We start from the raw sequence: 23,769 nt of genomic DNA, 5'->3' as shown, positions 1-23,769 counted from the left end.
CTGGTTTGAAGCAATTTCGTGGTCAGGCTGGTTGCTGCGGGGGGCCTCGTTACTGTGCTACAAAACTTGGGGGTGCGAAGGGCAATGATCCAGCGGAGAGAAAGCAGTCATGATGATGGGAGAGATGTTTCCGTGAAGGCGCGGCGCCTGGGACCCACGAGTCTGGGCTGGCTGGACACACACAGGCGGTCGTAGCTGGGGCACAGTGTGGGTGGAAAGATGAGGCGGTGCCTACCAGGTAGGTTCCGTGTGATTTTAGTTTATTGGCCAGTTTAGGAGCCAGTCGATTTATCACACCTTAAAATACCTTTTGAGGACTCTGCTCGCGTCCCCTATTCTAGGAATGCCCTCATGTTCATGCACAGCGTGCAGTCTGGGGAGAATGTATCCCAGCCGGCTGTTTTTTTCCTGTGGTTTCCCCCAGTCGCTTTGGCTTGACGAAAACTATAGGTTCCTGGTCCGAGCCCCCCATTCTCCAGAGCATCTAAGTGTTGGCGGAAGGTAATTCCGTGCAGAGCGGTGTCCTGCACTCTCCCCCACCGTCCCCACGCCCTGTCCACGTCCTGCTCTGGGTGGAAATGCGTCCCCTTGCGGGCCTTACCTTGTCATGGATGAGACATTTCAGAGGAAAAGGAGTCAGACTGGAAAAAAATATATATATATATCGGCCACGTTCTGAGCAGTTTGTAAGGGATACACGGCACTGCTTCCCACGTCCTCCTACCCCTTCTCACGCAGCTCAAGGCAGCGTCCGGGTCTCCGTCAACAGTAACCACAGCCAATATCCTCTAGGAACCGCATCACGATGCGGACAGGTGAAGTTCTGTTGAGTGACTGCAAGCCGCAGATGCCCCAAAATAAAATGAAGTCCAGCTTCTTATAAAGAACCCCGTTTAAAGCTGTGTGTTCCCACCAAAGCCACACGTCCCATACGCCTCTATCCCGGGGACCCTGACCCGCGCTGTGTTCTCCCCACTGCCGTGCTTGCTACTAGGTTCTCCCCAGGACCTTCCTGTGGCTCTCATGTGCTTCACCCCCCAACAGCACCGGGACCCCAGTCCTCCGCTTCGTTCTAGTGCAGGATCAGGTTGGAATTGGGAAGGACACCGTGACCTTCCTGGTGACCCGCACAGCGAAGAAGGACTTGTACAACACTCTGCCTCTCCTCCTCATGGGCCTCCTCCCTAGTGCTGGGTACAGCAATGCCCAGTCATCCTGTAACACCCAGCAGCTGATTAAGGTGACACCTCGGCATGTGGCACAGAGCAGATGTCGGTCAGCACTTGCGGACCGTTCGTCTGTGTCGCCGAGTCTCCCATGTGCCTGTGACTGTGGGCTCCTCCAGTGGCTCAAAGCTAGTCCCTGAACTCCGACTCCCAGCAAACCCACCTGCTGCTAAGACTCCTCTGCTCGGACTTCTTACAGCCGCCAGCCTGGAACAACGTAATGACGAAGGAACGCGTAAAAACGCGCCCCCGTTACGGAGCCTTCGACAGTAAGCAGGGGCTGGTGTTCCTCACGCATCGGCCGTCCCGTTCCCTGGGCCCTGTGTCAGCAGAGAGGTCCTGGGAAGAGGCACTCGAGTTGTGAGAAAACGCACAGTGGCGTCTTCATCCATCCGTGGCACCGTGGGCCCGAGAGTTAACCCCGCAAGAGCAAGAAAGCACACCCACCGAGTTCTCTAGTATCAAAATAGAGCGATTTATTCAAGACACTGAGTATGATCTGTTGATTTTCTCTTGAAACAAATGAGCTACGACACACAAGGTGATTCTTTTTCTCAGAGAGCGTGAGGGTGAGTGGGGGTGGAGGAGAACCAAACGGGGGTCGATGTGGATGGAACAGAATCTAGAAAATGCAGACAGAGGACCACATCTGGCTGTACGTCTGACACAGACAATAAAAACTGCAGAAGCCAGAATTTAAAAACCTCAGTGAGTGGCGGAAGGAACATTTCTGCATTTGACAAGAAACACGATTAAAAAAAAGAGAGAGAAAGGTGGAACAGAAGGCTAAAAATAACAAAGCAGACCGTTACATTTGACAAAGTGCACTTCACTCGGCTCCGTGATCGAGGTTTAGAAAGACAAAACAAACGTCAAGTCCTAGGTGTCGTGTGGGGTCAGAGGGTGGACACCCTGTCACGGACGGCCCTCGCTCCCCCTGCCGCGGGACAGCATCCCTCTGCCAGGTGGGCGTGCGGGACACGCTCTTGGTCACTCGAAACCCAACCGAAGATTCTGCGAAGGATCATCGTGTTACTCTGATTTCAGAATCAAGGTTCCATTTGGTCACTAAGACGTAAGCATTTACCCACAATTTCTCAGAGCTGGAAACAAAGGACAAACAGGAACTTCACCCACGGGCCATCCCTCGATGACGGAGATGAAGCTGCCGGCTTTCTGGCAGAGGGCGAGTGTCGCAGGCTCGATGGCTGGCGGTCGTTGTGCTAAGGATGGGGATGGATGGAAGGGGCGCTGCCCGCCCGCTCCTGGTTGGTCCCTCTTCAGGCCCGTGGGGAGCCGCTCGGCAATGGCTGCTCGGGGAAGCTAGGGGTGCGGACAGTGGGCCTTTGTCCTCACCAGCTTCACTCCTGCACACAGCGGCCAAGCCTATGTCGTGCATGGCCTTCCAGCCCTTGGCTCCTACCTCATTGTTCCCAAGTGACTCAGAGTCACCAGGAGGCTAAGGCCTGGGCTCCTGACCTCCCTGTGAATATTATCTACTGAACCCCTTACAGGATGTCTCGCCATGGCCACCCAACAGCGTCTGACTTGTCAAACACAAGCCATGTCCCGACCGCGGGCCACCCCTCAACAACTTAAGCTCTGTAGAGATGACATTACTTGGGGTATGGAGTTGAGATGGTGTTGGTCTAGATCCCCAACAAACTGCACCCCAAACCTAATGATGTCTTGGGGGCCAGGCAATGAATCATCATCTGCTATCTTCAAAGATGGGAGTGGTGACTCCACGGAACTCTGACCCCTGGGCTAAGCATTTAGTTAACAGAGCCTGAATAAAATACCCAAGTCGGACACAGAGCACTTTGGTCTCGTGTAGACAGGGCGTGAAAGACTCCGATATCCAAGCCAATTAATGATCTGAGAAGAATGAACACACTCTGGTCTTTGTAGCTGGTCCCAGCCCACTCCAAGTTCTGTAGGAAGGCCTTGCCCTGCCCTGCCCGTTGGGTTTTGGCTGCATGGACGGAGGCCACCCTCGAACATCCTGTCTCATTGCCAGAACACACACCCAGCTGACACCTGCCCACGACCGGACCCCCACCCCCAGGCCTGGCCAACTTCCTCATCTCTTCCTGTGCCCGCTGGGAAACAGAGGAGACAAGAGGCCTTATCTTTCGGTTCTTCCCCATTGTTCACTTCAAAACTAGGTCCCTGTCGGGTTGTGACAAGACTACAAAGGTCACCTGATCCAATGAAAGGAAACTCCTCTAGGAACACAAAGCCATGTTTAATTTTTTAAAAACAGTAAAAAGATTCATTATTTAAAAAAAAAAAAAATCTTTCTCCTAGTCTCTTGCAAGAGAAAGAAATTACGAAGACAGCAGAAATTATTAGTGACGTTTCTACCTAGGTCATTCACCTCCGGGCCTGAACATCTTCCTTCCCCGTTCATTTCTGTCATCAGGAGAGCAGGGGAGATCCTGGAGCCTTTCGGGTCGGCGTTGCGAGGACGGGTCACCCTGCTCTCGGTGACGCGACCACCGGTATCCACAGTGCCGTCCGCGAGATGTCGAGGGGACGCGGAGCTCAGCTGTTGAGTTGTGCCTGGCATCTTCGATACCGTTTGGTCCGGGGACTGCTGCTTGGGGTCAGCGGGCACCGTTCTCCAGCCCTCTCCCTCCGGCTACGAGGGTACACGTGCCCTGCGAGCCGCCGCGCTCGTCCGCGAAGCCCACAGCGCCGGGCTCTCTCGAGGCAGAGCAATCCCGTGACCGAGGCACAGGACCGACCTTTTCCCACCCAGACTTCTAACCGCCTTTCATGAAGCTGAAGGGAAAGGAAAAAGCGACCTCAGACCCTGCCTGTGTCTTCCTAAAATTTGTTTAAAATATGAATCACACAAAGCTCTCTATGTCTGATGACCATTTTAGGATTTTAAAATTGTTTTAACATAAAAATATTTTTTTTTTCCAAAAATACTCCGGGCTCTCTCTCTTATAAGTATTTTTTTCTCCTGTAAAAAGTCCCCCTGCCCTGCCTGCTTACATAAAGCACTTATTACGCGCCGAAAGTGCCCTTGAGACCTAAGATCCGAAGCAACTATGAGAAAGGGAGAGAGAGAGAGTGAGCGAGGGGCGATGGGGGAGAGGGAAGGGGGAGGAGGGGACGGGAAAGCTGTCCGCCCCTGATTCCGTCACGGTGTCCACGAGGCTGCATCTATTGACGGTGTACCGCACACCAAGACCACACGGAACGAAGGAGAAAGGTGCAGGAGGGCCAGACAATGGGAAAGAAGCAACAAACCAAAAACAGTTTCCATCTCAGACTGAAGGCCCCCAGACGACAGGATTCCAGCCAATAGAAAAACCACCGGACAAAGAAGATTCTAGAAAATAGAAAGTGTTGGGATTACAAAGTTGCGCATTTCATCGGTACAAACTGGTCTTTGAACATCCTTTGTGAGAACAACTGTAGTGTCCAAATTGTTAGGGAAAAAACAAACCCGCCACGTGGAGGAGAGCCCCCCCCCCTTTTGGTTTATCACAGCATTTTTCTTGTTTTTCCTTTTTTTGGCACAGCTTTTTTTTCCTTTTTTTTTCCTCCTGCTTTTCTCTCAGCCATCAGAGCCTCTTCTGGATGGAAACCAAACCGTGCACCGTTTAGCTGGTGGCTTCGTGCTTCCCAGGCTGAATGTTCTGGGTGGAAACCATCCTTTCCCCCTTTGATAGGACTGTGTATGCTTCTGTTTTAAACTTCCTGATGAAGGTTACAAAAAAATAGAGACTCCCGCGGCCAGGGATGAGCTGATTTCCAAGTACACTCTAATGCAAGTCAAGTTCGTACAGTTTTGGAGCGGATAGAACCGTGTCTGACGAGCGCTGCACCCCCACACATTCACTGCTGGTCCGTTACAATTCTGTTCTAGAACATTCTGTGTTTACTTCCGAAGATCTAAAACACACACCTGGGAGGAAAGAGGAAGTGACTGTTACCTTCACAGACAACACCAAGAAGCCTTTCGAGCCCTTGGACCAAATCTGGCCCATGACCCGTGTTTTGTGAATAAAGTTTTATCGGCACACGGTCACGAAGATGCAGAGAAGCTCGAATGAGAGAAGAGTGTCTGAGCATCTGACCAACCAACCCCAAGCAAACAGCACTGCACGGAAAAGCCAGGTCAAGGGCAACGCTAGGAACAAATGGCAGTGGACGCTAAGTGACGGGGTCGAGGACAACTCCGGTCTGAGCACACGGATGCTGGGAACACTGGGGGCCCAGGCTGACCCTTGGGAAGCCCGCCCAGTGTTGCCCCCCCTGCTTTGGAGCTCAAGTGCAGGAACGAATCAAAAGGCCAGACATGTCCTGGGACCAGAACAGGACCCCTGGGAGCCGGGCGACCTGTGGAAGGAAAGCTCATGCCTTCACCACCACAGGGCCCAGGTCAGGGGCACAGACATGGAGCCAAGGCAGGAGTGAGTGTCCCAGCTTCAACACCACAGACACTGGAGCTAGACACTTCCCTGCTGGGGGGGCCGTCCTGGGACCGGGAGGAGGCTAGCTGCGTCCCCGCCTTCCACCCACCACACGCCAGTAGCGGGTCCCCCCCCCCCAAAGTAGGGACAACCAAAAAATGCCAAAGTCTGCAGACTCACAGGGACAGAATCCCCATGGTTGAGAACCACCAATTTCCCTGAGAGAGTGTTAACCAGAAAGACAACCTGGAAGGGAGGAAGAGGCGGCCATTCTCAAATGGTGCCACCCAATGGGATCCAGCCCAGAAGTTTCCTTCCCCCAAAACACATTCATTCGACACCTGCTGCGTGCCAGGCCCTCAGAGACCGGGACCCATCACCCCCCCTCCGCCCGGAAGTGCAGTCAGGTATCAACTGCCTGGCTTTTCCTCTTCGCGCCCTCGCCCGTCCCCCCCCGCAAGCCACAGGTGCCGCTTACAGAGCCGTCGGACGCACTGGCGCCCACTTTGTCCCCTCGGGCATTCCAGCACACCTCGAAGATCCCGCCGGTGCCTCGGTAGCTGTGCACGAGACTCCCACTCTGCAAAGCAAAGCAGTCAGCACTCAGGACGCGACGCATGGGTGCGCCGGCAGGAGCCACTCTCGGGACGTGACCCCGAAACGTTCTCGCGGTAGCTCATCACGGAGAGCTTATTTCTGAAGTTTGCAAAACAGAAATTCAAACCGGGGGCTATAGGTGCGTGCCTCTCAGACGTCCTACCACGGGAGCCCCAGGTGCCCTATGGTGGCCCGTGGCCTGGACTCGGCAGGGGAGGTCGCGTGTCCCTTGGGCCCCGCCCTCCCCTTCCCCGCTCCCCCCCGGGACCGATGGTGCCCTGTACACTGGGACAGCTGTTCCCAAGGAACGAGTCAGCAATGTTTTTTTTTTTTTTTAATATTTAGAGAGGGTACCCATTTCACAGAGAATTAAAGTGAGTTTTAAAATGTCTCAAAGAGGGCCCCTGGGTGGCTCAGATGGTTAAGCATCTGCCTTCGGCTCAGGTCATGGTCCCAGGGTCCTGGGATCGAGCCCCGCATCGGGCTCCCTGCTCAGCGGGGAGTCTGCTTCTCCCTCTGCCTCTGCCCACAACTCATGCTCTTTCGCTCGCTCTCTTCCTCTCTCTCTCTCAAATATCTAAACTATTAAAAAAAAAAAAATCTTTAAAAAAAATAAAATGTCTTGGGGCGCCTGGGTGGCTCAGTCGTTGGGCGTCTGCCTTCGGCTCAGGTCATGATCCCGGGGTCCTGAGATCAAGTCCCACATCGGGCTCCCTGCTCGGCGGGAAGCCTGCTTCTCCCTCTCCCACTCCCCCTGCTTGTGTTCCCTCTCTCGCTGTGTCTCTCTCTGTCAAATAAATAAATTAAAAAATCTAAAAAAATAAAAATAAAAATAAAAAAATGTCTCAGAGTGTTGTGATTTATACAAATGGGGTGATAATGAGGGTGATCATGATTCGACGAGTTTCTGACAGTAGACGGCACCTAATGAACGATGTTATTTTACAAATCCATCCAGCATGATTTCCAGCAAGTATTTCATGAAGGAACTCTGGCATGGTGTGCCTGGGGTGAGTTTTCCAGGAGGCCTATCTAGGGCCGTGAGGCTCAGCTTGGCATCAGGCTGGCTCCATGCAGGGCCCACCATCGCCTCTCCTTCCGCAAGAGGATGTGTTTTATGTAAGGCAGTCCCTGGGAAGCCTGGGGTCTCAGTGGACCCCTGCACCCCAATGCCAGTTACCTTGGCCCATGCCCCACCACCTCCTGCCCCAAGGGGAACATGGACTTGAGAACGCAAATGCATCCGAATGTCAACCAAGCCCAAGGGAATCTGGAAGATAGGTCATATGAAAAGGGCTCAGGGAAGCCGTCTGATCCATCCTGAGATCCAACAAAATGGATCATTGGCTATTTTCAAGGATTCCTACCATACCACCATCTCCCTTCCATTAGGAGAACCAAGAGCTGACCGCCCAAGATAACACTGTACTCTACTAGTTCCTGTCCATTCTATCTTTATATTCAGATTTCTGCGATCCTCAGGTATGGCCAGAGAAACGTACAGTGGCTACATTTAATCAAATATCGTCTCCTTTTAGTTCTGAGAACAGGACAACCCACTCTTGGCCTATCCTTTGCTACAAACATAAAATATTTTCACTCAAGAATCATTAAATGGCACGAGCACCTTTGCAAACCACCTCTCCTTTGTACTCCTTGATGGGCTCCATGGGGCCACAGGTGTTGGTGGTCTCAGAGGTGGTCAGGGCTGGCCCCAGGCCAGTTGGCCGCTGCCCCTGGAAACCTCGGATGGGGGGACACCTCTCCGCCCCCGACCTCGGATTCCAGACGGCCGCGTGTCTGAGCACGCCTGGGCTCGAGAAGCGGATGAGGCAGGGAGGTGGTTTGAGGCCGGGAAGCTGAACAAGCAGAAGACGGGGCAGGCGTTGGGGAGGGGACCCACAGCCCGGACAGGGCACAGGGCAGCAGCACCGAGCCTGGGGTCTGCCCGGGGAGGGAGGGCTGGCTTCAAGCCATCATCTGGGGCAACTCGTTCCTAAGCACAGCTTCCCCACTGGCTGCTCCTAGCCTGGGTCCCTGAAAACACTGTTTATAGGGCCTTCCTTTTGGAAAGCACTGGGTCACAGGAAGCGTGGGGATTACCTGAGTATTCCAGATATGCACACACTTGTCAAAGGAGCCACTGGCCAGGTACTTCCCGTCGGGGCTGAAAGCTACACTGTAGACCGGTTCCTGATGTTTGGTTAGCGTGTGGATGCAAACGCCGCGCTCCACATCCCACAGTCGAACCGTAGAATCAAACGAAGCACTAAGAAGACGGGACACAAAACATCACCACAGAAACACCTGGCTTTCTTTCCGTTTCCCTAAGATGTTTTAATGGGTATCATGAGCTCTTCTTTCCAAAATGTGAGTTGGACATAGTGAAAACAAGGCCATAGTCTTCCCTCCTTCCTTTCTTTTGGGGCTGTTATTAGGGACACAAGCTGATACCCACATTAACTTCTCCCTGCATTTCCTACAGATACGGATGATAAATACTTGCATAGAATATGTACCACATTTTCTAAAATGCTCCCGTAATTTAAAAGATAACATCTATTGTCAACAACTGAAATGATACCAATAGTTTGCAAAAATAGCAAATTGAGTGCATAAAACTGAAACCAACAGGAATTAAAATACAATCCCATCCAAATATGCGATCACACTGCCGAGCGCTGCAAGTCTGCTTATTTTCCCACGTGAGAGAACAGCATGGATCACAGAGCTGCTGCCTGGCACTCAGTCCCTCCACGGGTACGTTCCCTTCCTACCGCTGACTGAAGGGTCACTTATGCTCGTCATGGGGACCGTGGAACACAAGTACCTTCTAGGCCATCAAAACCGACTGGAGTGTGTTCTTTAGCTCAGTAATTTAAGTGGGTTTTAGGACAGTTACTTGAAATGAGGGAATTATGGCCATCATGTTCTTCTGGCTCTAGCCTCTCAGTGGATGCAGGATTCCCTTCCAGTGCTTTCTAAGAGATGGCGCTGGGTCGAGCACTTGCAGCAAACAAGAGTCCTCACTGCTCGGTGAGGCTGCCCACCGCTCCGCTACGTGGTGAACACGGAGGTTCTTCCCGACTTACAGCAGGCCGCCACCTTCGCGTGCGCCCACAATCCCACTCTCCACCACCGCGAGCACAAGCCCGTTCCTGCTCCGGGTCACAAACCATCCCTGCCAAGCGAAGCAAACACACCCACACTGCTTCCGGCTGTGGGCTCCGCACCCCCAGTTACCCTGGCATTCAGTCTCAGAATCTCTTCAGTTCGCCCCCCAAATGTTCTTTTGAAAACACAGTACCTAGAGTAGAACGTTACATCCTGAATGGGGTCCAGTGAGCACTGGGACAGACCAATTCTGGCCTGACTGGCCATCCCACTGCTACCCAGTGCCAGGTGTCACTTCAGGGTCTTGTGGGTGCTTTCAAAGCGAGCTCACCATGTCATTTAGTTTGGAAGGACCTGCACACGTTTGCACCACACCTCAGTGAAATGTCCCATTCTCCTGGGACACGAGTTAAGTCTTGCTGGCCCTGTGACTAGCCTGGCCGCGGGGAGGGGGCACGGCTGCTTTTAGGAACCACGCCCGCGCTGTGGGCCATCTGCGCTTTACCTCGCTAGCATGATGTTGGAATTTGGGTTGCTGGTGGCTGGCCCGGTGGGACTCCACTTTATGGTGTAGATCTCTTTGCTGTGAGCCTGAAGGTCATGGACACACGTGTCCTGCTTCATACTCCAGATCTAGAGAACAGAAGAGCAGCAATGTGAGCAGATGCCGTTTCTCCAGCCAGCAGTGGTCCCACAGCACTCATCCCGTGAGCTCTCGGGAAGCTCGCCGCCCAGCGGGGAGTGCGGCCGGCCCATCAGCAGGTCACCCGCCAGGGAGGGGAGCAACATGCCAGGGTGCACCTGCGAGAAAGGCCCCGGGCAAGGAAGGAGTCTCTGCAGGACCCTCAACGATCAACGGGAGGTAGCTGCAGGACAGTGACATCGAGTCAGCAATGGGGAGAGAGGGCTAATCAGTGGAGGAGCAGTGACTGGGCCCACGGGGCTGTGCACCGCACGGCCTGGCCTCCCATCACTACCTTTAACGTCATGTCATCAGAGCAGGATGCTAGCAGCATTCCAGAAGGATCCCATTTGATGGCATTGACCTCATTCTGAAAGAGAGCAAAGGGTTTTCAGGAGAAAGGCTCGTGAGCAGATCCCACAACCTTCCAGCAGGGGGCAGCAGTGCCTCGCCGAGGCTGCACCTCAAAGGACTCCACGGAGAAACCAGGGACTTTCCGCGTTTCCCTTTATTTTCCTCTCTGACTCTGCCTTCCACGTTCATATACAAGCACAGCCATACGCCATACGTAACCCGCTCATCGACGTTTCTCTAAGGAAAAAAAGTCACTACTAGGCAGTCAAATGAATTTACATAAAATTCAGGGCCGGGCAGAAAACCAGTAAGAAAGACCGTGGTAATTTAAAAACTGACTTTGAAAATCCTTTTCCTGCATACTTTCTATACCACGGCTACTTCCTGTCTAAATCCATACAAGACCCCTCTCTTTTCGTGCTGGGGGTGGGAGCGTGGGGTGGGGGGTGGAAGGCAACGATTTAAGGCCTCGGATACACAGGAAGGTTTAATCCGGGTTGAAGACAGGATCGAAACGCCCAAGTGGTAACTGTTAGGAACACACCCATAAACAAGATCCCCGAGGGGGGGCAGGGGGCTGGAAATCCAGAGCAAACAGCAAGCCAGATGCTGCAATCAGGCCAGTGGGTGAGCTAAGGGAGGCCGGAGGGCTTGGACTACAGACGGGTGTATGCACGTGTGCACGAGGAAGCGGATGCCGGACCCCAGGGGAACCTGGGGCCCAGGGACAGGCTCAGCCGGCGGCCACGGTGGCTCTGGCTGCAACCATTGAAAGGAGACCCTACGGGCAGATCTCTCAGGGCCCAGGAGTGCGGAGCTGGGCCCCCCCCGACTGTCCTCAGCTAACCCGAGGGTGCAGCCAGCTCCTTCCCCACAGTGCAGTTTGCTCTCCCCGATTCTGCAACCCAAGTCACAATTCCCAGGAGGCATCCAGGGATGGCTCACAGGGTCTCGGGAAGAAAAGAGGCTCAACTACATTTAGCTTGTGTCTCGTGCAGGATGACGAGCAGCGGGAAGACCCATTTAAAAATGTGCAATGGTGATCAAGTCGCAAGTGGGACAGATGGAAGTCTGGGGAAGAGTGTAGGGTTAGGGGAGAGAGGAAGAAACGGGAAAAATAAAGGGGGGGTTGGTTTAGAGACACAAGGAGATGGTAACAGGAGAGCTGATGCCTGGGCTTTCAGAAGCAGCGGCCTGGAGGGCCACAGGAAAAGGGGAGTCCTGTGGCAGTGAGCTGGTGCTGAGACGACAGTGTCCGTCCGTCGGGCAGGTGTCCCAGGAGGGCTGGGGGGGGAGGGGGTTTGGAGCCTCCAGGGATCTGGTCTGGAAAAGCGACCAAGAGCCTCATGAGCCCCACACTAAGGAATCTGATGAGAAGTCAACTGGCCTCTGAGCTTCTTGGATTAGATGTTGATATTTTCCCCCAAATTTAGGAAAATGTGGCCATTAATGCTTCATATGATTTTTGTGTTCTCTCTTTTTTCTCTCTCCATTACACATACTGGCTGGAGGGCTTCGTACGGCCCATCGGTCATTAAGCCTCTCTGAGAAAGACTGTTCAAGCTTTTATCCATTCTTTAAATCGGCTCATTTCTGGGATCTCGCTTCAGGTTCCCTAGCCTTCCTGCAGTCTCCCACCTGCTGCTGAGCCCCCGGCCCCCCCTTGAAGACTGTCGTATCAGACACTATAGCCCTCAGGTCTCAGATTTCCGAAACTGGACTTTTTTTTTAAGAATATAGTTTTCCTTTCTCTGCCAATGTTCCCCATCTATTTGCTCATTATAAGCATCCTTTCCTACACGTGCCTGTAGATTTTCCTAACAGCTACGTTAAAAAGGCTTTCCTGCGGAATCGAACTCTGACTCCTGAGGGTCAGGGTCAGTCTTGGCGCCACCGCCTGCCCTCGAGTGGGTTAATCCGGCCACCAGCGACGCTGCAAGCACCTGGGGAACCAGGGGCCCACCGTCGGAAGTCACACTTACTGTGTGTCCCTGGAAGGTTTTGACCGGGCGGTCACAGCCGAGTCTGCAGACGTGAATGCACATGTCGGTGCTGCACGAGGCGAAGGTAGTGTTGTTCTGCCAGTCCACGTCGAGGGCGGGCGCTGCGGGGGAGGGGGCGGACACACAGCGGCATTTACTACGGGTGCGCACGCTCAGCCGACGTAAGAACAGTTAGAAGCAGAGTCCAGGAGCCTATCTAGTAACACAGTGAAAGAACGTGCCCGGTGTGAACACAGCCTCTTCCCCTCAGAGTCCATAAAGGCCTGTCCGTGCACATCTGGGATGCTGAGCAGACGCTGTGGAGAGACCCCGTGACGGCTGCCATGCCCTGTGGCATCTCTGGACCCCGCGACGCGGGGACGGGTTCGTGAGAACGTGCACTGCCCCCCCTTACACCTTGCTGCTTCCAGAAATATCCCTGTGGCGGGCTGATCTGATGTGTTTTAGATGGGAAAAAGAGACAAGGAGGTGAAAAAGATTTCATATCCGATGGTCAAATATCTTGATTTTAAAAAGTCTCCTGCAACACATTAATGCAGCCCATCAGCTGGAGGGGACTTACCCTCTGGGGACACAACTGGGCTTAGGGCTCAGGACGTATGATGAGCACCCTTTCTGACTCGTGGGCCTTTCCCAGGCCCTCTGCTGAGGGTTTGGGGGAGGGTGATGGACTTCTCTGCCTCCCAGCGCTCCCCCCTTCCCCAGACCGCCCGTCAGACTATGCAGCATCCTTGCTCTGACACAGAAGGGAGTTAGGTTCCTGCAAGCCTCTCGTCACAGGTTTCATTGACCGATCAGTACCCTAACCGTGTCTCGTGTGTTTCTTTCAAAGCGAGTCAGCACTGAATCGGGAGAAGAATCCAGATTCCTCAGGATGTGCTACCGATCAGATGGCCCCTCTGATCTTCCACAGGTAGGTGACTGCAGGGTGCGTCCCATTCGCTTCCTCGTCCCGCTCCCTCCCGGGTGCACTTGGCAGATGGGAGCATTTGGTGGAGAGCGAGCCCAGGCTTGTTCAGAAGCCGAGAGCATCTCTTTCTGCTCCGTCCCCAGCAGCCCCACGGTTCCCGGCCCACCTCCCGCCTGGGCACAGCGGAAGGCAGGCGCGGACCCCGCTCGGCCGGGGGATGAGCCCGTGCGCCGGAGCGCTAGGACCGCAGCTGCTGTCGCTGACGACACCGCGCCGGCCAAGTCCTCAATTCCTGGCCGCCCTCTGCATTCAGGGCATGCGGTTCCGCTTGCAAACAGGACCCTCTGGGGGGCAGCTCCGGGGACAGCGTCTAGCACCTGGTCGTGAAAATTAACATCCGCTGACCCTCGCCATCCAGAGAGGGGGACCCTCTGTACTTGGGTGGCTGACCGCCTGTGAGTGGGCCCCTGCCACCAGGAGCCCCGGAGCCCCCACGATGATCTCACCGTTTGGTGTGGGTAAGCGACGGGAGGCAGGGCGTAGCGACTCGGGGTCCACACGCGCTCCCTGCCCACACGTGGGCCAGTGAGGTTCGGCCGTCAGCAGCCCTCCAGGCACAGCCCGGCTTGCTTTGTGTTTTTGTTTTTGTTTTGTTTTTAAGTTTAATTCTGGAATGTTCCTGTTGATCCAGGCTCCCTCAGTAGTTGCATTCTGCGGCTCTCCGGGACGGGGGCAAGAGCAGAAGGCCGGTGCTGGGACAGTGTGTGTGTCGGGGGGGCGGCTGGGCCACTTCTGAGCGGCCACGTGCACAGGCAGATCCAGAACCGTGCCACGGTCACCGAGCATCCCCTCGTGCCACCGTATACTCACGTGAACCCAGGCCTCCCTGCACCGTCCCTACGGTCTGGCTCCACTCACGCGTTCTCCAGTTCCAACAGTTCTTCGTCTCAAGAAGGTCATACGTAACGGAGTCGTACAGCAGACGACCTTTGGAGACTGGTCCGACTGAGACCCCTTGAGACCTATCAGGCTGTTCTGTGTTACCAACAGTCTGTTGACGACATGCTCCTTATTGCTGAGTGGTAGTCCACGGTCAGCCTCCGAGGAAACGCTTCCTGCTGATGGTGACAGACCGTGGCCCTAACGGGTGTTCGTGGGGAAAACCTAACGAGCCAAAGCAATTTCTCAGACCAACCCATCAACTCGAGGAGTTTCTGAATGCTGACAAACGGTCCTCCTTATAAGCTCTGTGTTTTGCTCCGAAAAAGAGCACACTTCCTTTTCTTTCAAGTTACCATCTTGAACAGTTTCTAGCACTCTCCTTCACGCTAAAGAAAAAAAAAAAAAGAGCAAACGACACCTGGATCTTATTGAACTAGCGATGGGGACCTATACACCATTATGGTGAGAATTACGGGTGAGAATATGTAAGAAACACATGGGTGGTGTTCTTGGCCAGTGGGACGGAGAGCCCTTCCATGAAATCTTAGAAGTGCTTTGGGAAATACTACATTCTGCTGAAAAACTTTATAAATGAATTTTTTTTTTTTTTAGATTTATTATTTTTGGGGGGACGGTGGAGGCCAAGGGAGAGAGGGAATGCCCTGGCAGACTCCGCACTGAGTGCAGAGCCCAACACAGGACTCGATCTCACGACCCTGAGATCAGGACCTGAGCCACAATCTAGAGCTGGACGCTTCACCAACAGCACCACCCAGGCGCCCCATAAATAAAAGTGTCAGGGGAATCTTACTAATGTTTATCGTGGGCATATTTTTTCTCTGAAAAGTAGAATCCAGAGCTCTGTTTCAGATATTCCCTCCAACCACACGGGTGAGCACACCTGCTCTTCTTGAGCTCCGAATCCGTTACGGTATCGTTCCCGACAACAAAGGTCGGGACACTTTGGTTATTTATGCCAACAATGCGAGACCACCAGGAAGGATCCAGTCACTTGCTACTTGCCCCGCGATGCTGTCTGGAGCAGAGTCGTAATCTGGCAACATGCTCAGATCCACGTAGACTGGCTTGCGGGACGCTGGGCTTGTAAGGAGCAGGACTTCTTAAAGAGAAGGGATTTCCTTTTGGGGTGGTGGAAACGTTCTGGAACGTGACTGTGGTAACGGCTGTCCACCACGTGAACGTGTAGTTTTCACTAACGGTACATATCGTGTGACCTACACACCCTCCCCTGCCCCACACCACAGAGGTCGGAAGTCCAAGCCGCCTGCATTTGGAGCCCTGCCCACTTCCCGGTGAGAACATACGTTCTGGAATACGTTCACCCACTTCCACATCATCAGTGGTGTTAGATTAAAGCAACACTAAGAGCGAAATTCACTGGCACCCCAAGGGGTGCATCCGGTGTGGACCCCAAGCTACAAGGACACATGGGAGAGACGTGCTATGTTTGCAAAGTACCAGGGTACCAGCTACAACACCAGGGTCCCCCCGATCAGGGGAAAGCACAGCTGAAGGACCGTGTGGAGCTGGTGTCCGGGCATCGGAACCCAGTCCTGCCTCACGGAATCTTTGGCTGCGTCAGCTCGCTGGACGACCCATGTCCCCTGCTTGGAGCCGCTCCCTGGGCACGGAGATGGGCTGTGCTTCCAAGGGGAGTCCACGGGGCCAGCGCGTGGATGCAGACCATCACCATGCACCCCAAACTCCCCGTCAGGGTGCCCTCAGAGAATAGTAAACGCTCCCTCCACACGTTTAGATTCCCTCAAAATGGAAGAGACATTTCCTGTTGAGGGAAGGAGCATCCACTCCCGTCTGTCAGGTCTGAGCCAGTCTTTATCCCAGTCTGTTCCTTCTGGGAGGTGGTCGTCTGTCCTTAAGAGGCCACATCTAACAACAAGACTGAGCTACACAGAGCGTGAAGTGGCAGGTGGGAATCTGGGTAATTGGAACTCTCTAGAACCCTGGCTGCCCCATGCAACCTGCTAGGACCCCAACACACAAAGGGACAGGGTGAGGTCCACAGCGGTGGCTGCACATGTCTGCGGGGCAGACGGACCCCCACAGGCCTGACGCTGCTCTCCGTAGGAGTGCCCACGGGCAAGGCTGGTCCTTGGCCCGAGACTGGGAATTTGGACATCCAGAGGTTTCCCACCACTGCCATTGGGGCACACGCCAAGCAGGGGTGCCTACGGGACCGGGCCCCAATTACAAACCTCAGGCCCTGAGTCCTAATGAGTTTTCCTGGTAGCTGACCCTTCCCATGTGTTGTCATAACTCGTTTCTGGGGGCATCAGACGTGGACTGATTCCGCTCGGAGAGGACCCTCGGAAGCCCTGGACGTCCCCCGACATGCCCCTGCCTGCGGCTTCTGCTCTGTGTCCTTCCGCAGTGATGCCTCTCAGCCCCGAGGACAGCTATCCGCTGAGTCCAGGAGTCCTCCCAGGGAGCGTCCAGACCCAGGCATGGTCGCAGGGAACCCCAACGTAGCACGCCCCTTGAGACAGCAGGAAGAAGGCGCCCACACTGCTTCTGTGCTTGGTTCACTGCTGTGTTTAACTTCTGAGCAGGCAGCTGTTGAGGGCATGTGTATCTTGCAAAGCTTAAGAACAAGGCTTCCCATGAAATGCACTTCCTTCCTACCAGCTACATTCCACGGACTCCTTCCTGCAAGTTTTCACGATTACTTTTAAGGGACATTTCCTAGGACTATGAATTCCTATTTGGAATTATTAAAAACAACAACAACAACAACAACACAAAAACTCACCGGAATGAAACGGAAACTGTTGTTTGGCCTCTCCTGTGTGGGCATCCCAAATTATTGTTGTCTGTGCTCCGCAAACAAAAAGAAAAAGTTAGTAACTATTCTTCATGGGAAGATTTCTCTGAAAAATTTAACATACAAGAAAAGACCGTGAACCCCCCCTTCCTTCTAAACTAGCACTGTCCAAAAGAGATACAATGTGAGCCACAAAGTCATTTTTAATTTTCTCATAACTACATTAAAAAAAAAAAGAAAAAGAGGTGTCTGGGTGGCTCAGTTGGTTGAGTGTTCACTCTTACTTTTGGCTCATTTCGTGATCTCGGGGTCCTGGGATCAAGCCCCAAGCTCTGTGCTCAGTAGGGAGTCTGCTTGAGGATTCTCTCTCTCCTTCTCCCTCTGCCCCTCCCCTCGCACACATGCTCATTCCCTCTCTGTCTCAATTAAAAAAAAAAAAAAAAAAGGAAAAAGAAATCGGTAAAATTAATTTCAACAATATATTTTAGCTCACTCCAATGTGGCCAAAATACTGTTTCAACATAGAATCGATACGTAAACATTAATGAGATATCTGGCATCCTGTGTTTCATCTAGATTTTTGGGACCCAGTGTGGGTTCTATCCTCAGCGGTCTGATGGCTACATTTTGTGAACCAACAGCCACACACTGGTGGTGGCTACTCCATGGAACACTACCGGGAAAAGTGCCCCGACGGGTGGGGATCCCCCTTCCTCCCCAACACGGACACCTGCTGAAAAACCTGCCACGATGCACCTCGACACAGCTTTCTAGCACTTCGCCAAATGCAGAGCTCGAGAAGCTGGCATTTCTGACCCCGGCCCTGACCATCACCCCCCGCGGCGCGGACACCAGATCCAGCAAAAAGCAGTGTGTCACACTGGGCCCGGGCATGAGTCACCGCTCTACAAATACGGAGAAAAATGATCTCCACCTTGCAAAGCAAAGTAAATCCTGAATCCTTAGGAACTTAAGGGAAGACAGGGAAGCAACCAGATGCAGCTCACTGACACCACGGGGATTGTGTTTTTTGTTTTTTAAAGATTTTATTTGAGAGAGAGGGAGAAGCAGGTTCCCCGCCGAGCAGGGAGCCTGACATGGGGCTCGATCCCAGGACCCTGGGATCATGACCTGAGCTGAAGGCAGATGCTTAACTGACTGAGCCACCCAGGCGCCGCAGGGGAATTAAGTCTTAATCAACTGGAATTTCTACCTTAACTGGAACTCTTCCACCTCCCTGTGCATAGCACTTAAGATTCTGCTTTAAGAACTGCTTATATTTTCTATGAACTGCAGAAAATTGCAGATGAAATCCTCAGAGCACCAAATATCTTTGAAACTCAGTTCTCTAAGTTTGGGCTCAGCTCTAGACCAATGAACTTTTTTTTTTTTTTTAAGATTTTAAGTCATCTCTACACCCAACGTGGGGCTCGAGCTCACAACCCTGAGGATCAAGAGTCGCGCGCTCCACCAAGTGAGCCAGCCGGGTGCCCCTAGACCAATTAACTTTGTCGTTTGGTGGATCCTAACTCTTTTCTTAACGTAGCCACTCCCAAATGTGGCAACGCAAAGACTATGTAAACTCTTTCAGTACTTCTCTCTGACACAACGCCACACACCGCAGCAGTAATCCTATCAGCTAGTGGGTGTTTCCGCTAAGTATACAAGGGACGAAACAACACGTTAACTACACAAAGGCTCTTTAAGACTGTGATATATCCTGCTGTCACTCCTTCCAGGTTAAGCATGCAGTGAAGGTCAACACCAGCATCCCTGTCCATGACCCTTCCTCCCTGGGTATCACTTTCGAGAACATTCTCATTATTCCTGCCATGGTTGATGAACAACAGCAGAGCATGTGGAAGCCAAAGACGAAGTGAATTCCAAATGTGCATTTTCCGTGGCCGTCTGGCTCATCACCCGGTAGAGTCACGACTGAGAGGAAGGTGGAAAATCAAAAATGGAATATAAAAATGAGCCCCTGCGCAGGAGGCAGGTGAGGCTACAAAGAACTTTTTGGAAGTGTGTGGAGGTCAAAGGGCAGAAGTTACTGGCAATCCGGGACCTGCACCCTGGACCCGGGTGTCCCTAGGCAAGTGAGTGCAGGTGCCTGTGAAATGGGGCTGTTGGCACCAGCGCCCACCTCCTCTCTCGGGAGCCCTGAAGAGGCCAACATGTACGGTGAAGTGCTTGGTAAGGGTCAGCGATCATTTGCACAAATATTTTAATAATGCAGTCAGCAGTACGGATGAGCAGCCACGGACCCAACAACGTGTGTGTGTTTTTTTTTTTTCAACATTAGATGTTAGGCTGCCGGGTTTGAAAGAGAGGTTTACTGGCTTGGGAGAGCGAGCGCGGCGGCACTCTTCACTGACCTCGAGGGCTACCCTCTGGTGCGGGGGTCGGCACACACTGTCACCGGCCGGAGAGTGAATACCGTAGCCCACGCCCGTGACAGTGTTCACAGGTGGTGGTTATTATTGTTCATTCACTGTAGAACTCGAATGGATACCCCGCAGTAACGTAACGAGGTTTTCAAATGATCCTGACGTCAGTATGAAAACGTAAAGCCCTTCGGAGACCGCACGACAGTCTCGTCCTCAGACCCAGTTGACAGTTGTAGAAACACAAACCACTTCTGTTTCCCTTCGGCTTCATTTCTCGAGAGTACTTCTTTTCCAAAGCAAGGAGTTCCAATTCCTGCTGAGTCTCAGGAATGACGTAAGCATTCCTTCCACGTTCTTCGGGGGTCCTGATGCCTGGCTCTAGGCAACCGAGGAAGCGGACCCAGAGAGAGTGGGCCACGCTCAGAGCCACATGATGCCTGCACCTGCTGACTCCTTGCCCACCCATGGCTCCTAGAGGCCCTTGGCTGCTCGCGGCCACTCGGACCTGACCCCGTCACATCCACCTGGCAGCCCCGTCCAGGCACAAGGCGTGTGCTGAGCGTGCCCCGTGGCCCGCCAGGGATGTGCCCCCTCGTGGGCGGGCCCGCGTTCCTCCAGCTCTCAGAGAAGCCTACAGCCCACGACGGAAAGTCACAATTCACCGCGTTAGGGAAAAAGAAGCCTGGCGAGAGAACGGTTTGTGTTTCCAAAACTGCTCAGTGGGGGAAAGGTTTCTGTCCCGTGCATCCCACGCCACTTTGCTTTTCAAGCATTGGATACGTGCAACTGGGGGATTTCCTCTTTCCATCGCTGAATGACGTACCTCAAAAAAAGGGGGGGGAGAGGCTCTGCACAGAGATCTGTGGAACAGTATAATACGTTGAGAGAGTATGTGTTATATGTGAACAGTAAGACCAAAACCACAAAAACAAAACCTAAAGCAGCTCTTCTGCCTTGTTAAGGAGAAGCAGAAAGCCTCAGAATTAAACACAAAAACATAAAAACCCAGGATGTTACCCAGAAATTCAAAGCAAGTCAGCATCTACAGATCAAAGAGACGTTTGTTTTTTGAGACCTATTTGAAGCGAATACTCACTTTGTCTACACCAGCACTCAAAATGTAATTCCCCTTTTTGTTCCATTTCAAGGCAAAGATGGGGCCTTTATGCTGCCCTAAGGTGCTCGCCAGGTTGCCTGTCAGGTAAAGAAAGAACAGACCGGCTGACTTCAAGGCCACGGTCGGCTCCCCGCCGATCGCGTCGCGAGGCGCACGCGGGCGGGCCCGGCTCACCGTCCTCGGTCCATATCCGGGCGAAGCCGTCGTAGGAACCCGTCGCCAACAGCGTCCCGTCGCTCTGCGGGCCAGAAACACACACACACACCGCCAACAGCTCGGCGCCTCGCCGGACCCCGGGGCTCAGGCAGCCTCGGCTCCCCGGGAAGACACTAACGGACCCCCGGGACCACGGGACGCCCCGCTGCTCTGAACTGGCGACGTACGGGGTCCTGCCGCGACACGGGGCGGACGGGGACAACGCACTGCACCCCGTCACCCCGCCGACGTCCCGCACCATGCCATCCGAAACGTCACAGGGACACTTGGAGACACTGACCGTGGCTGTTAAAAATGCGCTCGCGCACACAGAGCCGTCTGTGAGGCAGGCAGACGCCAAAGGAGCTGCGAAGGCCTGCGTGCTCCCCACGGTGAGTGCCTGCAGCAGCCGCCGCCCAAGCGGCGAGCCGGACGGTCCCCTTTCCTGGCCGCCCGTCCCCTCTCCGTCTCCTCAGGCTCATCTTGCTCAGGGACCGAATGGGAGGCCCCCAACACCCAGCTGGCTGTCTGCCCGACACAGCCTTGCTACACGCTCTCGGCAGCGGGAGAGCGGCCCCGGGGGGCGGCGGGGGGCTCACAGGCGGCCCACTGCCCTGTGTTTGCGCCCGCACAGCCCCGCCGGGGCGCCGGCCGAGTTGGAGCTGCTAACGGGTCTGCGTGGTGGCAGGTGCTTACGTTCCAGTCCAGTGAGGTCACGTCTTTATTACTCGGCACGTCATGCCCCCCTTCTCGTATACAGTGCCTCAACACGAGCTGCGTGGAGCCCCCACTGCTGTTCTCATTAAGGTTCCATATTCTTGCCGTCGAGTCTCCGGATCTGCAGAAGGAAAGCGCACGTGCATTCAGCTTCCCGTTCAAGTGCAAACAAAGCCCGTCAGCCTTGCTCGGGCTGCCTCTGTCAGCTAGCTCTGGCCTGTGGCCTCGTGTCTTCGTGATCCCGCTCACTGGCTCTGTTTCTCGCCTCACCGTTTTTGTTGCTCTTAATTTTTTTTTTTCAAGTAGGCTCCACACCCAACGTGGGTTTGAACTCACAACCCTGAGATCAAGAGTTCCATGCTCTATTGAATGAGCCAGGCGGGCACCCCTTAGCAATTTTAAATATCTTTGCATTGCTCCCTACCCCAGTGAGAACACAGGGAGGAGCGAGGGCTTCTTCACGACCTGGGAAGGAGGGCAGCACAGAGAGCCCAAGGTCTTGGTCTGCACACCAAGGAGAGGGGAGCATGTATTCCATAAGGCACAGTTCCAGAAAGGAGAGAACATCTCGGATGCCCCAGACCCTGGGGTACCCCCGGCCTGGCATCCTTACCCGGAAGCTAGGAGATCACTGACAGGGTTCCAGGCACAAATGAACACCTCAGACTCGTGGCCCCGAAGGACTGTGGCTTTGTTGGGTGGAATCTCAACGTCCCCGTCTATTTCCATTGGTTTCGAATGATTATCTGTCACAGGGAACAGGAAAAGACATGTGGTTAACCGGTGTATAAGAGAAATGCATTCTCAGGGCACCTGAGTGTTAGAGACACCTTCTTTTTATTTTTTTATTTCATTTTTTAAAATTTAAATTCAATCAGCCAATTAATAGTATGTCATGAGTTTCAAGTATAGAGTTCAGCACATTATCAGTTGCATATCACACCCAGTGCTCATCCCATCCTGTGCCCTCCTTAATGCCCATCACCCCGCTACCCCATCCCCCCACCCACCTCCCCTCCAGCAACCCTCAGTTTGTTTCCTGGAGTTAAGAGTCTCTCAGGGTTCATCTCCCTTGCTGATGATTTCCCCTTCGGTTTTCCCTCCGTTCCCCTAGGATCCTCTGCGTTGTTTCTTATGTTCCTCGTACAAGTAAGACTATGTAACGGTCTTGCTCTCATAGAGACATCTTCTTTTTACGTGCTACGTAACATCACCTCTGACGATTTTAACTATATCGTGACTTTTATGTAATTTAGTAAATGTATTACATACATTTCTTTATTTCAACAGTTTCCAAACTTGATAGAGAAATACAAAGTTATTTATTCTGCATAACTAGGACCACGCTAAGGTCTAACAACCACCACCACCATGAGGCTGGTGGTGGGGGAATGATGAGCGTGAGGTCGAGCCCAAAGGTTGCTGTTCTCCAGACGGGATGAGACATTTTATCCGTGAGCACCTGTCTGAGGTATCACCTCTTTATCTTGTGAAGCGCACTCCCAGTGGGAGAGGCCATCACTCTTCCAGCGCACCCACCACCCTGCACCCCCTGCCTGCAAACATCCTCGTGTTCTTGGGACTGAAGTGCTCTGTTTTTTCCTCCTTGAGCCACCTCTGTATCAGACTTCCTACGCCAAGCAGAGCTGCCAGGCTCTCTAACCGAGTAAGCCTGCCCTGCGTGACTCATGGGATCTGGGTTCTGAATTCCCGGGTAGGCCTGGTGACGGTGGAGACAAGCATGCTAAATGCCACCCTTAAGAGAACCATCCCGGAAGGCGGCTGTTTTTCTCCCAAGTGGCAGGATACAGAAGATTCTTGAAGGTCAGGATGAACGATCAGTTTGGACACCATAGTCTGGCCTCAGCCTGCCTTGCAGCAAGATGACTGCAAACTGTAGGTGGCCCCAGGCTTCAGGAAACAAAGTAAAAGTAAGGATGACGTGCCATGCCAGAGAGCCCTCAGGTGTGCTCCCTGGAGAGTGACAGGTAACCCACGGGCACCCACGAAATGAAGGCTGTGTGTGAGCGGCCAGTCTGCTTTAAGGCGTGTACCCGTCTCTACGCAGCTGTGTCCCATTAGATTTTCTTTTCTTCTTTTTTAAGTAGGCTCCTTTGCCCGGCGTGGAGCCCAGTGCAGGGCCTGAACTCACAACCCTGAGATCAAAACCTGAGCTGAGATAAAGAGTCAGATGCTTAAATGACTGAGCCACCCACATGCCCCAACCGTTAAGATTTTCTACCCCCTTGGGGCACCTGGATGGCTCAGTTGTTAAGCGTCTGCCTTCGGCTC

General features: G+C 53.4%; 2 protein-coding genes across 5 annotated transcripts in view; one reads left to right on the top strand and one right to left on the bottom strand.

Moving 5' to 3' along the window:
* Positions 1–14,880, top strand: part of GPR143 (G protein-coupled receptor 143) — a 53,133-nt gene extending 38,253 nt beyond the window's left edge. Inside the window, exon 9 of the mRNA XM_032391127.1 lies at positions 13,242–14,880. Coding sequence (XP_032247018.1) covers positions 13,242–13,255 — 14 coding nt within the window. The 3' untranslated portion in view covers positions 13,256–14,880. The remainder of the gene's footprint in view (positions 1–13,241) is intronic.
* Positions 1,681–23,769, bottom strand: part of TBL1X (transducin beta like 1 X-linked) — a 217,577-nt gene continuing 195,488 nt past the window's right edge. For all 4 annotated transcript variants that reach the window (XM_032391122.1, XM_032391123.1, XM_032391124.1 and 1 more), the window contains 11 exons: positions 22,091–22,223; positions 21,457–21,598; positions 20,740–20,803; positions 20,545–20,642; positions 17,050–17,110; positions 12,389–12,510; positions 10,348–10,422; positions 9,876–10,003; positions 8,360–8,525; positions 6,138–6,239; positions 1,681–5,151 (listed from right to left, as the gene is read on the bottom strand). In XM_032391122.1, coding sequence (XP_032247013.1) covers positions 5,125–5,151; positions 6,138–6,239; positions 8,360–8,525; positions 9,876–10,003; positions 10,348–10,422; positions 12,389–12,510; positions 17,050–17,110; positions 20,545–20,642; positions 20,740–20,803; positions 21,457–21,598; positions 22,091–22,223 — 1,118 coding nt within the window. In that variant the 3' untranslated portion in view covers positions 1,681–5,124. The remainder of the gene's footprint in view (positions 5,152–6,137; positions 6,240–8,359; positions 8,526–9,875; positions 10,004–10,347; positions 10,423–12,388; positions 12,511–17,049; positions 17,111–20,544; positions 20,643–20,739; positions 20,804–21,456; positions 21,599–22,090; positions 22,224–23,769) is intronic.

This window comes from Phoca vitulina, unplaced genomic scaffold (genome assembly GCF_004348235.1).
Source record: "Phoca vitulina isolate PV1807 unplaced genomic scaffold, GSC_HSeal_1.0 scaffold60, whole genome shotgun sequence".
Classification (NCBI taxonomy): domain Eukaryota; kingdom Metazoa; phylum Chordata; class Mammalia; order Carnivora; family Phocidae; genus Phoca; species Phoca vitulina.
Note: the sequence above shows the minus strand (reverse complement) of the source record. Positions and strands in the feature narration are given on the sequence as shown.